The 14,744-nt window shown below is 51.2% G+C and overlaps 1 protein-coding gene across 1 annotated transcript in view; it reads left to right on the top strand.

Moving 5' to 3' along the window:
* Window positions 1–14,744, top strand: part of OTULINL (OTU deubiquitinase with linear linkage specificity like) — a 340,162-nt gene that overhangs the window by 250,115 nt on the left and 75,303 nt on the right. Inside the window, exon 5 of the mRNA XM_078687595.1 lies at window positions 4,317–4,466. Coding sequence (XP_078543721.1) covers window positions 4,317–4,466 — 150 coding nt within the window. The remainder of the gene's footprint in view (window positions 1–4,316; window positions 4,467–14,744) is intronic.

The raw sequence follows: 14,744 nt of genomic DNA, 5'->3' as shown, positions 1-14,744 counted from the left end.
TCGATTTCTTCATAATGCAGGCCTGACCGAGATCGCTAGGCATACCTGGGCAACATTCCGCACAGCATCAACGGCGTCCAGCATCCTGGGGACAATGCTGACCTATGGATTGGGGAGGCACTTAGTTTGATTGAGGCATAAAGCCATAACGGTGGATGTCACCCATCTGCCTCTGCGAGCCCGACAGGCATGAGATTCTGACCAGAGAGGGAGACCCACTCTCGGACGCAGACCGGGCCCAAGTCTGTGCCCTGTTGAGGACAGTGTCCAGCGAAGCTTGCATGAAGATGATACACTTTAACTTTCTCCACCATACCTTTGGGGCGCCCATGGCTTCAAGACAGTTATCCCCAGATCGACCCTCTGCCTGTGCTCGATGCAGCTTCTTTGGGGTGGATTTTATGCATATGGCCTAGGGATGTCTACCGGTGCAAGCCTTTCGGACCCTGATGGTTGATAAACTTACTTTAACCGCAGAGCTTCGGGTACTCTTGTACCACAGTTTTGTCTTCTGAAGAACATTTGCAAGTCCAACATTTCTACAGCTGGCATTAGTGTTGGTCCGGAGTCTGGTGACTATCACCTGAATGGGGCAGAGGGCCCTGTTGGAGGAACTCTGGAACATGGATGTGGTTGAGTGCTCACTGGCAAAAGAGCTGTCTATGAAGTGCAATAGGAGGGATGACAACCTTCAGGACGACCCGGATGCTTGAGTGGCCTTGTGTAACTAAGTTTTGAACCTTGATTGCGTGCAATCAAGTGACGAGAGTAATAACACTGAGCTGTAGCTGTGACACTAATACTTCTGCACCTGTCTTCGGGTGGACATATCCCCATGCAATGTCCCTGTTATAGTGAATGGTACTTGCCTCGTGGAACGGAACTGATATGACACGAAATATCTTATATGGTGATTATAATGTACGATGACCATTGTTAGCAGTGCTGCTCAGTTGGTTGTAGTTGATGAAAATAAATGAAAAAAGGTTTTAAAAAAAACACTTCCTGTACCTTATAGAAATGTGTAATGTAATGTGCTACTCATTTAAAGTGCTCTTATTCCCTTGGGCCAAGTTTGCACTATATAAAACTCCCAAAGAGAAAAACGTTGCCATTCTTTGTGTGAAGCTGTCTTAGAGCTGACCATCAGTTTCCACGTGTCGCATGGATGGACACAATAGGTCAGGGCAGATGGCATGGCCCCTTCAAATGCTTCCATTTTGCCCTTTTTCTCTTTCGCTGTGACCCGTCATTACCCCAAAATCTAGTCAGCTCAAAGGAGAACTACATTTACCAGTACCATTTCATTGTGAACAACAGTGTAGTCGAAATACTAGTAGTAGACTTTAACGTCATTCTTCCGAGCCCCCCTTTAGAGGGAAGGTGCTATGTGCCTCGTCTACTGGTGCATTAATAACACCATTTTTAGGTCTGGCTTAGAAATAGCTTTAGCTTGACAAGTCCATGTCATAAAATGAGTTAATATCCCCAGGGGTGCTATAGTTTAATAATTATTTTTCTGAATTTACCTTCTGTCTGTGGGATGTGATGTGGTTCCACATCAGTTGTCTTGGTGACTATGGGTCTGCAATGGAATGTTAAAGGTAATCTGGTACATATTTGACTCTTCTATGTTGGACTGTTCTATGTTCTGCCTAATTTCGGAGTGCCACTAGGCCTTGCAGCCATCTTGCACTTGATAAAGAAAAATGTACTAACAACGTGATGTATTTAAGGGCGGGGATCATGAGAAGTCATTTTTTTTAGGTAAATCAAGAATATAATTTTGCCAACTGTGCATAAAATGTTCCTCAACCCTAATTTAATGGTATTTGCCAATGACTTTAAGTATGCCAACATTGCTCGCAGCTTGAATTGCGGAATTCTGGATCATTATATTATTCTATAATGGAGCACGAGCAAGCCCCATCATGCATAGTGTTTTCTGGCTTATCATCAAATAGTAATTAAAATGCAAATCACTGACATTTGTGAATATGAAGTAGTCTTCCTCAGCCAGACTGAAACAGCAAGCCTTTTTAGATTTTATTTTTTAATCTTGATTTCCTTTGCCCATGATAATGAAATTGGTAGATTAAATGTGATCCTTGTACATTTTCAAGCTGCCTTTGCCTCTTCTTTTAGTGTTGACTTCTAGTGATGTTTGCACTATTTGTGGCGAACATATTGTATTGTATACATGCTCAAAGGAGCTTTGGTTCAAACTCTTTGAGCCATTGATTATTGGGCTCAGGAACCTTCCACCATTTGCTTGAGACATTGTCAATCGCGTCTTGGATTAGCCCACAATAGTACTTTTGTTCCTTTTAGTTGGCTGTTTGTGTGTATCCTTCTACCTCTATTGAAATGCACGAGACACTATTTTACTTCTGAAAAGTACATTTGATCATGGCGTAATAATTCTTTACCTCGTACCTGTATTGTATTCCCAAAGCAATCCTTTTTTAATTATTTTGTACTGCCGCAGGCATTTTTTTTTATTGATTTTGTCAGTGATCCAGTGCAAGCGTCAGTGCGTTTGGCTTTGCCAATGCTAGTTTCCATTCTACACATGTCACGTACAAAGTTTTGGGCAAGCTCGATACAGTTACATGAGCCTCGCTCTGGCACTTAAGGATCCCTGCATGCCAACTTATTGCCTGATACAGTGATGAAGCTTTCAATCATTACATGCATGTACATGTAGATTGCTTGGCATGTTTCCCTGCTAGAAACTAGTTCTCAGAACTGGCTGCTAGCCATGCTCACATGTTACTTCCTCTTGGTTCTCTACACATGCATTTGAAGGAGGAGATATGACTAATCTGCTGATCTGGAAACCTCAGGGCATGGCTATATTCCCAGCTCTGGCACTTGCTGAAAGTCATGTGATTCTGCAATTCACTTAATCTCTGTGTTTAAAATTGTTAATACATGAACAGGTAATATGATTGTGTTACTCCTCAGTTGATGAACATGATATTGTGTGAACTCCCAATAACCAACATTATTTATATATCTCTTTTGCCCCTCAGCTAGGCTCATGGTATATAAATAATAATATGTACATAGCACAGCTCATTTGTGAAGCTCAAGAACCAAGTCCATCAGTCTGCTCCTTATTAAGTTACAGATGTGTGTACAAAGAAGTGGACCAGTCATTATCATGTCCTCCTATATATACTCAACATGACACAAAATAGGACATTAGATATTTTCGGATCGCAATGATAATAGCTGAAATTGGTATTAGGAGGATCGGCAAAATTACTTTAAAGATCCTTGCTTATAATATAAGCAGATTGGTCTCTTTCCATGTGAAAAAAAGATATATGTCAATCCTGTGCTCAGTAGTAGGCTGCAGGACCGTGTGTGCTAACCCGTCCTTTGCAATGTATGAACCAGAGTTCCCGTCACACAGTGGCATGGCGTGCGTTGCCACCACCAGGGGCAAAAGTTTAAAAGAAAGTATTGAGCCCCCTAACCCATGGGCCATTTCCTCAGGAAGTATATAGATGAACAAAGGGCTCACCAGTGACCCCAGAATGAAGATGAACAGGCCTTGTTCGGGACCCGCAACAAAAATAATGCTACTCAAATGCTTGTTTTATTTCAGACAGTGCTAGTCTATCCAAGACCAATATATAATGTGACGATGAACTTCCCTTCCAAAATACAGTGAGGGCGGAGTTGCATTCCTTTTTTTTGTTGTTAAATAATGTATTTAAATTAGAACAGCTCCCATTGGCAACAGAGAAACAAGAAAAATGCTTTTAAAAGATTTAAATTGTTAACATTTGTTTTGATTGATATTGGCTTGGATTACCAAAAACAGTTTATATGTTCTCAATTGTAAATCCTCTACCCCCACCCTGTACAGGGGGAAAAAAGAAACAAATGGCACACTAATGCCTGCACACACACACACACGCATATCATTTAAAAACAGAAACACTCTCCTTATAGAATTAATCAGTTTTTGTTATAATTCTAATTGAGTTTATTGTAGATGAGTCCAATTTCATATATAGTGCCTTTATATCTCTCATTGCTTTTGACCTCAGTTGTTTAAAAACTAGTAACACGTGGACTGGTCCAGCCAACTTTTGCTCCTCTCTACCGGACATGCTTAAAAATTTCACACAAAAAATCCCAAATCAATCTCCCTCCACCCAGGCATTTTTTTCTCTTTTCCACTCATAATTTAATATGCTTTAAATGTGGTATTTCTGAACTTGAGAAACTGTAAAAAAAATGTTTTTATTAAATTCTCTGTTGGAGGTATGGGAAATCATCTGTTTGTTTTGCGGTTTCAGGCGTACGAGGCATTATTCCAACGGCATCATGTTAAATTCATACAGCAAGTCAGAGGCGATAACTACTGCGCCATCAGAGCAGTGCTGTTTCAGGTGTTCAGGAAGGGCCTGTCCTTTCCGTCATGGATGAAAGAAAAAGACCTTGTGAAGGTACGTCTTATTTTATAAATGTGGAAAGCTAAAGTATTGTAACAATTTGCAATGAATATTTGTGTATATATATATATATATATATATATATATATATATATACCCACACACACATATATATATTTATATATTTTTATATATATATATATATATACACACATATATATATATATATATACACACATATATATATTTATATACACAAATACATTTATATTTATATACACACATACATGTATCAGGGAACATTGACTTGTTTTTGTGCGATGCGGAGTGCACCATGCAAGAAGTTATTTTGGACTACGAGGGTAATTCTCTCTTTGTACACTTATTTTTGGTAAGGGGGTGCCAGGGTACAGTGAATTCTATAAAATACATGGAAGATGTTACATTTTGCGAAGGTGTTGCTTAGCACCATATTATATTTTGTGAGGATTGCACTGTTTTGTTCCGTTTCCTTTTGTGGACGTCAGTGGGGTTTTGTGGCAGCAAAAAAAAATTTCTATTTTGGTATTTTTTCAATGTCGATACTGACCCCCTTCATATTCAGATATCTTTCTTTAATGTGAATAAGGAATACGGATAATTAATACTGATAAAGGCCCTCAAAATTGTGTCTTGTTGTTGAGGGCATTATTAAAGTTGAGGGCATCAGCTATGAATTTGGGGTAATGACCTTTTGACATTACCCAGTGCCCCTCCCTCCCCAGGACCTACTTAATGGAGGCCGCAGCGTGACCCCATTGAGCAGGTCCTCACCAAGTCCCCCCGAACTCATCTACTCTCCCTGGTTCACCCTAGCCTGAGAACCATGCACTGAGCTTGTGAGCGCTCTTCCCACTTCTGCGCCCACTACCTCCTGCGCTCACTTGAGATTGTCACATTGTTAATACTGTTACTTGTATTGTCCGGCTGTCATTACTTGTACTGTATTGTCAGTTAGCCTTTGTTTTGTTAATCTTTCCCCGTTTTGTCAGTCAGCTCTTGTATTCTGTATTAGTCAGCCCCTGCCCCCCTCTGCCGCTCCTTTTCCCGCCACTTGCCGCCAGCCACCCCTGCCACTTAGTACCCCTCTCTTCTCCGGAACCTACTGAATGTAGACCGCAGCGGTGCTGCCCTGCCAGCACACCAGGAACCCTGGACATTCTGACATCCGCTGGTACTCCTCCGCCAAGCTACGCTCCCTGGTTCCCAGTAACCGGGAACAATAGCTGCATTACCTCACCATAACCCACAGAAGGACCCTTCACCTGCCACTGTAGCCGCTTCACCTAACACCTAGGCCCCTGCGGCACGCTCGCGAATGCCACTGATGTACAACTCCAGTGCATGCTTCTCAACGTCAGATTCCTCTACAAACACGCCACGAAAATCATCTTTTCAGCTTTTCCCATACAAAGCGGCACTCAACAGGGATGCCTCCTGTCTTCTTTGCTGTTCACTCTTATGATTGAGCTACTGACAGCGGTGATTCGTTCCCACTAAGACACCCAGGGATTCAAGATCTCTAAGCGGGATAGAAAGGAAGAAAAAAACTTGTTTTACTTGAATGACATCCTGTTGTATGTCATTGAACCCGAAACCACAATAACGCCAATCCTCAAGACTTTTGAGTACTATGGGCCCATTCAAGCTATCATATCAATTGGAATAAATCCATTCTGTGCAATCCCTATACCACTTTGGACCACACTGGTCTCTATTGGGTGCTACAGGTGGTGACCAGTGGCTTTCAATAACTTTGCATTTGTGACGCTGAATCGGGAGACTGAGGTTCCGTGAATTCTGAACCCGTTTCATAAAGGTCATGGTTTCGTTACGAATTTGATATTAGCAAACCGTAACTAGTTAGTGCGGCAAGTACGAGTGTTTTCGTCATGTTAGACCGATGGATTCACTACGTATTTAGGGATTTCGTTCTGAACCCTTGGGTTCCATTTTGTGTATGGCAGCTGTTGGACAGGCCCCACGAAGGGCTCGCTCCCTCCCCGCACGACAGGGCCCAGACACCGGCTCTCCGGGGGCTACCCGCAGAAGCAACCCGCAACCCGTCCCCTCCGGGACGCCTGCTCCCGGATATCTCTGTGTCACGGGCCCGGGCCCCCGTCAGTCCCATTGCCCGGCCCAGCCGCCATCTTGGACACTGCACCACGCGGCCGCGTGGCTCAGCTCGACCCCAACCCTGGGCCCGGCCAGGCCCCGCCATCCCGGCACCACCATCCATCCAGGAGGTGAACGGACCACTTGGCAGGCTAATGGGAGAAAGAAGTGTCGATGGCTCTCCCCCGCCAGGTGCCGATCACCCCCAGCCTCCCCGGGTGCTGGCTCCACCCCCCTGCTGGGTGTCTGGACTCCCTCATCCCGGACCTCCCGACCTCCCAGTGCGAGGGTCCGGACATCAAAGGGCGCCAGACCTATAACCGAGGCAGCCCCAGAGCAGGAAGGCAGTTGTATCCTGGAGTCGAGAGACACCGAGAAGAACTCATCCTTGACGGACTGCTGGCGCTGCCGCAGCCCTGCCTTGTGAACTATCGTCCTGCCTGCTGGCGCTGCCGCGGCCTTCTGCAACCTTCATCCTCGTGGGACCTGCTGGCGCTGCCGCGGCCCGTTGTACCTTCCATCCTCGTTGGGACCTGCTGGCGCTGCCGCGGCCCGTTGCCACCTACGATCTCTTCGGGACCTGCTGGCGCTGCCGCGGTCCGACCCGTCCGACCACCGAGCTCGAGGATTGTGAGCTACCGCCGTTTCACCTCAGTACCCGTAGGTACCAAGACTGTCCCGCTACCCCCTTCCCCTACTAGAGACTAGAATTGAGAGGATCATCGTGTCCTGATCTCCTTGTATCGTACTACCTTACTTCAAGAACTGCCTATAAAAGGTGTTACTCTGATCTTCGTGTGGTGTCCATCTGTGGGGGGGGAAGTTACTTGTCTGTACGATCACTGGAGACGGCCCTCACCGGAGGCCTCTCCCCTTGTGCTCGGCCGACCCTCCAGGTCCCCGTCTAACATTGGTGGCCAGCGGCGCGATCCGAACCAACGCGTAAACCGTACAGAGAGTAACTCACCCTACGACTAATCCACAATGACGACCAGAGAGAGCGGATCTGCAGAGAAATTCCAGATGGAAAAACTGGAAGAGTACAACCACCGAGAGCTAAAACAATTTTGCATAGAACTAGGCATTGCCACCACCGGTCTGAGCACGAAAGAGGACTTCAAACACGCCCTCGAATCCTGGGCAGAGACAAATATCGCCGGACCCCGGGACCCCGAAGCCCCGGAAACAAACACCACTCTGACGGAGGAAAGGAGAACGGATCTCTCCCGGGAAGAGATCCGAGAACGAGAGAAAAATAGACTACACGAGTTAGAGCTGGCACGGCTCAAATTAGACGGAGAATTGAAACTGGCAGAACAAAAGATGAACTTAGAACACTTACGGCTCCAAGAAGAGCGAGAGGAAAAGCAGAGACATAGAGAACTCGAAGAAAAAAGACTGGCATACGAACACGAGTGCAAGCTAGCGGAGATAGAAATGCGCAAACAGAACAAAGACCTAGGGGTGCCCGAGCAACCGCGCCCCCCAGGTACTACCGAACAGAAGGTCCACATCCCCAAGGATGTGGTCCGTGAATACTATCGGAACGACGACATACAGCAGTGGTTCAAGGCCTACGAGATCGCCATGACTGCCCACCGGATCGCTCGAAGTGACTGGGGAGCCGGTCTATGGGGGAGATTCGTCAATGAAGGCCGGGATGCCCTGCTGCAGCTTCCGGACCATCAAATGACGTCCTATGACCACATGAAGGCCGCCCTCCTCAGTCGATATGGGCTGACGCCCGATATGTACCGCCAGAGGTTCCGCAATTGCACCCGGATCCCGGGTACAACCTGGATAGAATATGTAAACTATTTCAGCCGAGCCTTCGAGGGATGGATCAAGGGTAGCAACGTAACAACCTACGAACAGCTCTTCAACCTCATTGTGTGGGAGCACCTCTCCAACAACTGCTTCGTCGAGCTCAGGCAGCACCTCCTCGACAGTAAATTGACTGACCCACGGCAGCTCGCCGCCGAGGCTGACCGATGGGAGAGCACCCGAGTGACCCGGAGTGGGCCAAACGAGCAGAACAGAACCAACCAAGGTCATCATCGTCCCCGAGGAGGAGGAGGAGGACAGGGCCGGGGCAGAGACGCCGTCCCGGCCGCTCCCGTCAACAACACCCCGCCCCTGGCCGGCCGGGGCAACCCCCCGATGCGCCCGGGGTTCCGAGCCAACGTTACGTGTCATCGATGCCAGCGAGTCGGCCACTATGCCAGTGACCCGACCTGCCCAAAGAACCAGACCCCCGGACCCCGCCAGGTGGCTGCCGCCGCCCTAGGAGAAGAGCAAGTCTCCGAAGAGCCTGAAGAGTATGAGCAGGAGCAGCCCGAGTGGGAACCTGCCGCCATGACCCTGGCCTGCCTAGGGGGAAGAGACCTGATCCCGCGGGCTCCCCTACCAGCCAACACCAGGAAATACAGCCAGTGGGTGAACATAAATGGGCATAAGGCCGAAGCCCTGCGTGACACAGGGGCCAGTGTGACGGCCGTCCGTTGTCACCTGGTGACCCCAGAACAAATCCTGCCAAACATTCTTTGCCCCGTCCGATCGGCCGACAATTCGGAGAGCCTGTGTCGGATGGCCTGCGTCCCCTTCGAATGGGGAGGAGTCTCCGGTATGTTAAAAGTGACTGTCCGCGACGATGCCCCCGTGGACTGCCTCCTGGGGAACGATCTCGAGAGTTCCCCGTGGGCAGCCGTTGAAAGAAGAGAGCACCTGGAGATGTTAGGCCTCCCGGGCTGGGCGTGCGTAACAACCCGGTCCATGGCCGCCGACACCATCCCTAGATCTGAAGAACCCGAATGGCCAGCACCTCCTCCCCCGATCGCTTCAGAGGGAGACTCCATCCCTGCGGACACCCCGGAACAAACCCACGAAGAGCCCGCTCAGCCCCAAGACCTCCCGGACCTGGCTCAGTGGCGTCAGGAAGGGGGGCCCACCCAAGAACAATTCCGGCAAGAGCAAAAGACATGTCCCTCCCTCGAGGGACTGCGACAGCAAGCGCTCGCCCAGGGCACAGGAGACACCGCAGGGGCCCACTGGATCTATTGGGACAATGACCTACTGTACAGCGAACAAAGAATAGCGGAGCTGGGGGCCAGTCGAGTGCTGGTGGTGCCCCTCCGTTTCAGAGACTTCCTTCTGAACTTGGCCCATGATGTCCCCCTGGCTGGACACTTGGGGCAAGACAAAACATACAACCGCCTGGTGACTCAATTTTACTGGCCGGAAATGAGAAATGACGTCTCCACCCACTGCCGGTCCTGCCCGACCTGCCAGGCCAGCGGGAAGAGCGGCCGCAAGCTCAAGGCACCTCTTCAACCATTCCCCGTTGTGACCACCCCGTTCGAAAGGGTGGGAATAGACATTGTGGGGCCCCTGGACCCCCGGACAGCACAAGGGCATCGATTCATCCTGGTCCTGGTGGACCACGCCACCCGCTATCCTGAGGCGGTTCCCCTTCGAACTGTAACAGCACCAGTGGTAGGTCGAGCCTTAATGGGGATCTTCTCTCGAGTGGGCTTCCCCAGGGAAGTCGTCAGCGACAGGGGCACAAACTTTATCTCCAAATATATGAAATCCCTATGGCAACAGTGCGGAGTCACCTACCAATTCACAACCCCCTATCACCCGCAAGGAAACGGACTGGTCGAGCGATTCAACCGCACTCTCAAGGGGATGATCATGGGGCTGGAAGAACCCCTACGCCGCCAGTGGGACGTGCTACTACCGTGCCTCCTCTTCGCCTACCGAGAAGTCCCCCAGAAGTCCCTCGGCTTCAGCCCTTTCGAACTCCTGTACGGACACCCTGTTCGCGGGCCTCTCAGCCTAGTTAAAGAAGAGTGGGAAATGGCCCCCCTGAAGACCCCTCCAGACGTCTACAAGTACCTCCTGACCCTCCGTAATCAGACCCGGCGATTCAGAGAGCTCGCCAAAGCCAATCTTGAAGCCAGTCAGGAGGACATGAAGAAGTGGTACGATCAACATGCCTCCTCCATCGAATTCGAGCCGGGCCAGCAGGTATGGGTGATGTCCCCCATCGAACCTTGTGCCTTACAGGACAAATGGACGGGCCCTTCAAGGTGATCGAGCGTAAGAGCCCCGTCACCTACCTCATCGACATGGAATCCCCCCGGAACCCCCTCCGGGTCCTCCACGCCAACAGACTCAAACCCCACTTCGTGCGCTCGGAGCTCAGCCTGCTGATGGCTACAGACAGTGGGGCAGAAGAGGACTCCGAGCCCCTCCCTGACCTACTGGGGGCCGGGGAAAAAGATGGTTCGGTGGACGGGGTCCAACTCTCCGAGGCTCTGACCCCGGAGCAGCGCCAAGACTGTCGGGCCCTCCTGCTGCAATTTGCAAACCTATTCTCCCTCACACCCGGGGTCACCCCCTGGTGTCTGCACGACGTGGACACTGGCGACAGTCCTCCTATCCGACACCGGCCGTACCGGGTACCAGATCGGGTACGCACCTGCATCCAAGAAGAAGTCTCCAAGATGCTCGCACTCGGAGTCATCGAACCCTCTGACAGCCCCTGGGCCAGCCCGGTTGTACTGGTCCCCAAAGCTGCGGCCCCGGGCACCACACCCGAGCTCCGGTTCTGCGTCGACTATCGGGGTCTGAACGCTGTCACCCGAACCGACACTCACCCCATCCCCCGAGCCGACGAACTAGTTGACCGCATAGGGGCGGCCCGCTACCTAAGCATCTTCAACCTGACGGCGGGCTACTGGCAGATCGGCCTCACCCCCAGGGCACAAGAACGATCCGCTTTCTCCACCCCGGATGGACACTACCATTTCAGAGTGATGCCATTCGGCATGAAAAACGCTCCAGCCACGTTTCAACGACTTGTGAACCAGGTATTGGCGGGCCTCGAAGAGTTCAGCGCCGCATACCTGGACGACATTGCGGTGTATAGCCGCCACTGGTCAGACCACCTCCGCCACCTCCGAGGGGTCCTGCAGGCCCTCCAACGGGCCGGCCTCACAATCAAGGCCAGCAAGTGCCAAATCGGCCAGGGGTCCGTGACCTACCTCGGACACCAAGTGGGGAGCGGTCTGGTGGCCCCCCTCCAGCTCCAGATCGCTGCCATCCAGTCCTGGCGCCCCCCCGTAACCCAAACCGAGGTCCGAGCCTTCTTGGGGCTCACCGGATACTATCGGCGGTTCGTAAAGGATTATGGCAGCATTGTGGGGCCCCTCACGGAACTCACATCCAAGACCAACCCAAAAACAGTCAACTGGACTCCCGACTGTCAAGCGGCCTTCGAGAGGCTGAAGGCCGCCATGTGCACCGCTCCTGTGCTCCAGGCCCCCGACTACAGCCGTGAGTTCATCGTCCAGACTGATGCCTCAGACCATGGCATCGGGGCCGTCCTCTCCCAACTGAACCCCGAGGGAGTCGACCAACCAGTGGCCTTCATCAGCAGACACCTCCTGCCCCGAGAACAGCGCTGGAGCACCATTGAGCGAGAGGCCTTCGCAGTAGTATGGGCCCTCAAGAAGCTCCGGCCTTACCTCTTCGGAACCCACTTCCGGGTACAAACAGATCATCGGCCCCTGCAATGGCTAATGCAAATGCGGGGGGAGAACCCCAAACTATTGCGATGGTCCATCTCCCTGCAGGGGATGGACTTCACTGTGGAGCATCGCCCTGGCCAAGACCACGCCAACGCGGATGGCCTGTCCCGCTTTTTCCGCCTCGACGAGGAGAGTCCCCAAGAGGATGGGTGACTCTCCCCGCCTTCAGCTGGGGGGGACGCATGTTGGACAGGCCCCACGAAGGGCTCGCTCCCTCCCCGCACGACAGGGCCCAGACACCGGTTCTCCGGGGGCTACCCGCAGAAGCAACCCGCAACCCGTCCCCTCCGGGACGCCTGCTCCCGGATATCTCTGTGTCACGGGCCCGGGCCCCCGTCAGTCCCATTGCCCGGCCCAGCCGCCATCTTGGACACTGCACCACGCGGCCGCGTGGCCTCAGCTCGACCCCAACCCTGGGCCCGGCCAGGCCCCGCCATCCCGGCACCACCATCCATCCAGGAGGTGAACGGACCACTTGGCAGGCTAATGGGAGAAAGAAGTGTCGATGGCTCTCCCCCGCCAGGTGCCGATCGCCCCCAGCCTCCCGGGTGCTGGCTCCACCCCCCTGCTGGGTGTCTGGACTCCCTCATCCCGGACCTCCCGACCTCCCAGTGCGAGGGTCCGGACATCAAAGGGCGCCAGACCTATAACCGAGGCAGCCCCAGAGCAGGAAGGCAGTTGTATCCTGGAGTCGAGAGACACCGAGAAGAACTCATCCTTGACGGACTGCTGGCGCTGCCGCAGCCCTGCCTTGTGAACTATCGTCCTGCCTGCTGGCGCTGCCGCGGCCTTCTGCAACCTTCATCCTCGTGGGACCTGCTGGCGCTGCCGCGGCCCGTTGTCCCTTCCATCCTCGTTGGGACCTGCTGGCGCTGCCGCGGCCCGTTGCCACCTACGATCTCTTCGGGACCTGCTGGCGCTGCCGCGGTCCGACCCGTCCGACCACCGAGCTCGAGGATTGTGAGCTACCGCCGTTTCACCTCAGTACCCGTAGGTACCAAGACTGTCCCGCTACCCCCTTCCCCTACTAGAGACTAGAATTGAGAGGATCATCGTGTCCTGATCTCCTTGTATCGTACTACCTTACTTCAAGAACTGCCTATAAAAGGTGTTACTCTGATCTTCGTGTGGTGTCCATCTGTGGGGGGGGGAAGTTACTTGTCTGTACGATCGCTGGAGACGGCCCTCACCGGAGGCCTCTCCCCTTGTGCTCGGCCGACCCTCCAGGTCCCCGTCTAACAGCAGCCATTTTGTGGTTGCCCTCACATAGGCCGATGACTGTGGCTGAACTAGTCTTTTAAGGACATGTACACCTTAGCTCGAGTTCGTGCTGACTCCTGTTTGACCTGAGTGAACTGACCCTGTTGCCTGAAGCTGACCCTGTTAAACCAGTTCCTGCCCTTTAGCTGATCAAGATTAAGTATCAGAGCACAGGACATCATAACGTTTTACTGCACACAAACATGCCTTATCCTACTTCTATCTGTTTCTGTTTCTTCTTTTATGGTCTATTTACGATATGGGTTGTGGTCATTTTTATTATGGGTTTGTCCGGCTTGTCTAAAGAAGAATGTTGGGTTTGTTCAATGATTGATTATGGGCCGGACAACTGTAAAATGGGTTTGTCGTCATGCAATACTTTTGTTGTGGAAACTTGTGATTGGTTAAACTGTAAACAAGGAATGTTTGCCTGAAGCATAATGTTTGGCATAAAAAGGGATGACTTGCTTTGTAAAGTTGAGCAGTCTCCTGAGAACTCATACCGTGTTGACTTCTAGGACTTCTGTTACTGGCTGCAGCCAATAAATTTGATCTTTGACGCCACTCAGAAGTATCCTGTGTCTCTGTATTCTAAGACAGGTGAACCCGAAGACTTTGGTTCTTCAAGACGTGTTTGCCAGGAACCGTGGCAGGGTGGTCTGTGCCTTCCACAATGAAGTGGAGCGGTGGTATGCATTGCCCTTCATGTTGCTGGGACATGCAGCCATCTTCAAAAAGATTACTCTCCCAAAGTTGCTGTGCAGCATCCATAATACGTACTACCCTCTCCCCGAAACTGAGTCTACCAGCCTGGAGAGATACATGCGTTCCCTGCTGTGGTGTGGCAAACACCAGAGAATAGCCCTCTCCACCCTTTAGCGCAACCCATACAATGGAGGTATTATGCTCCTGGATGTTGGGTCCTACTACTGGTGGCGGTGAATGATTGGATATTTGCACCGCAGGACCATTCCACCTATAGGTTGGAACGTAGCCAATTCAGTGGCCGGTCCGGTCTCCATTACTTCTATTGGGGTAAGGGATTACGACAGACTGCCGGCCGCTCAAGTGGCAATAGAAATCTAGTAGAAGGCCACCAGCCACATAGGCTGGTGGGGTAAGTTGACACAGGAGACGCCGCTCTGGGAGCGAGTGTGGTTGAGTGAGACCAGGAACTAACAAGTGTTTGGAGCCTAGAATTTTCTGGGGATCTCTTGTGTGGAAGATCTCCTTGAGGGTGGTGATCGGCTGTAGTTCACGACTCTAAGACATGACGACTCAATGCACAACAACTAATTCCTGAAATATGTCTAGCTACACCATG

The sequence above is a fragment of the Lissotriton helveticus genome, chromosome 4_1 (genome assembly GCF_964261635.1).
Source record: "Lissotriton helveticus chromosome 4_1, aLisHel1.1, whole genome shotgun sequence".
Taxonomy (NCBI): Eukaryota; Metazoa; Chordata; class Amphibia; order Caudata; family Salamandridae; genus Lissotriton; species Lissotriton helveticus.
The sequence above is the reverse complement of the archived record's forward strand: the minus strand, read 5'-3'. Positions and strand labels throughout refer to the sequence as shown.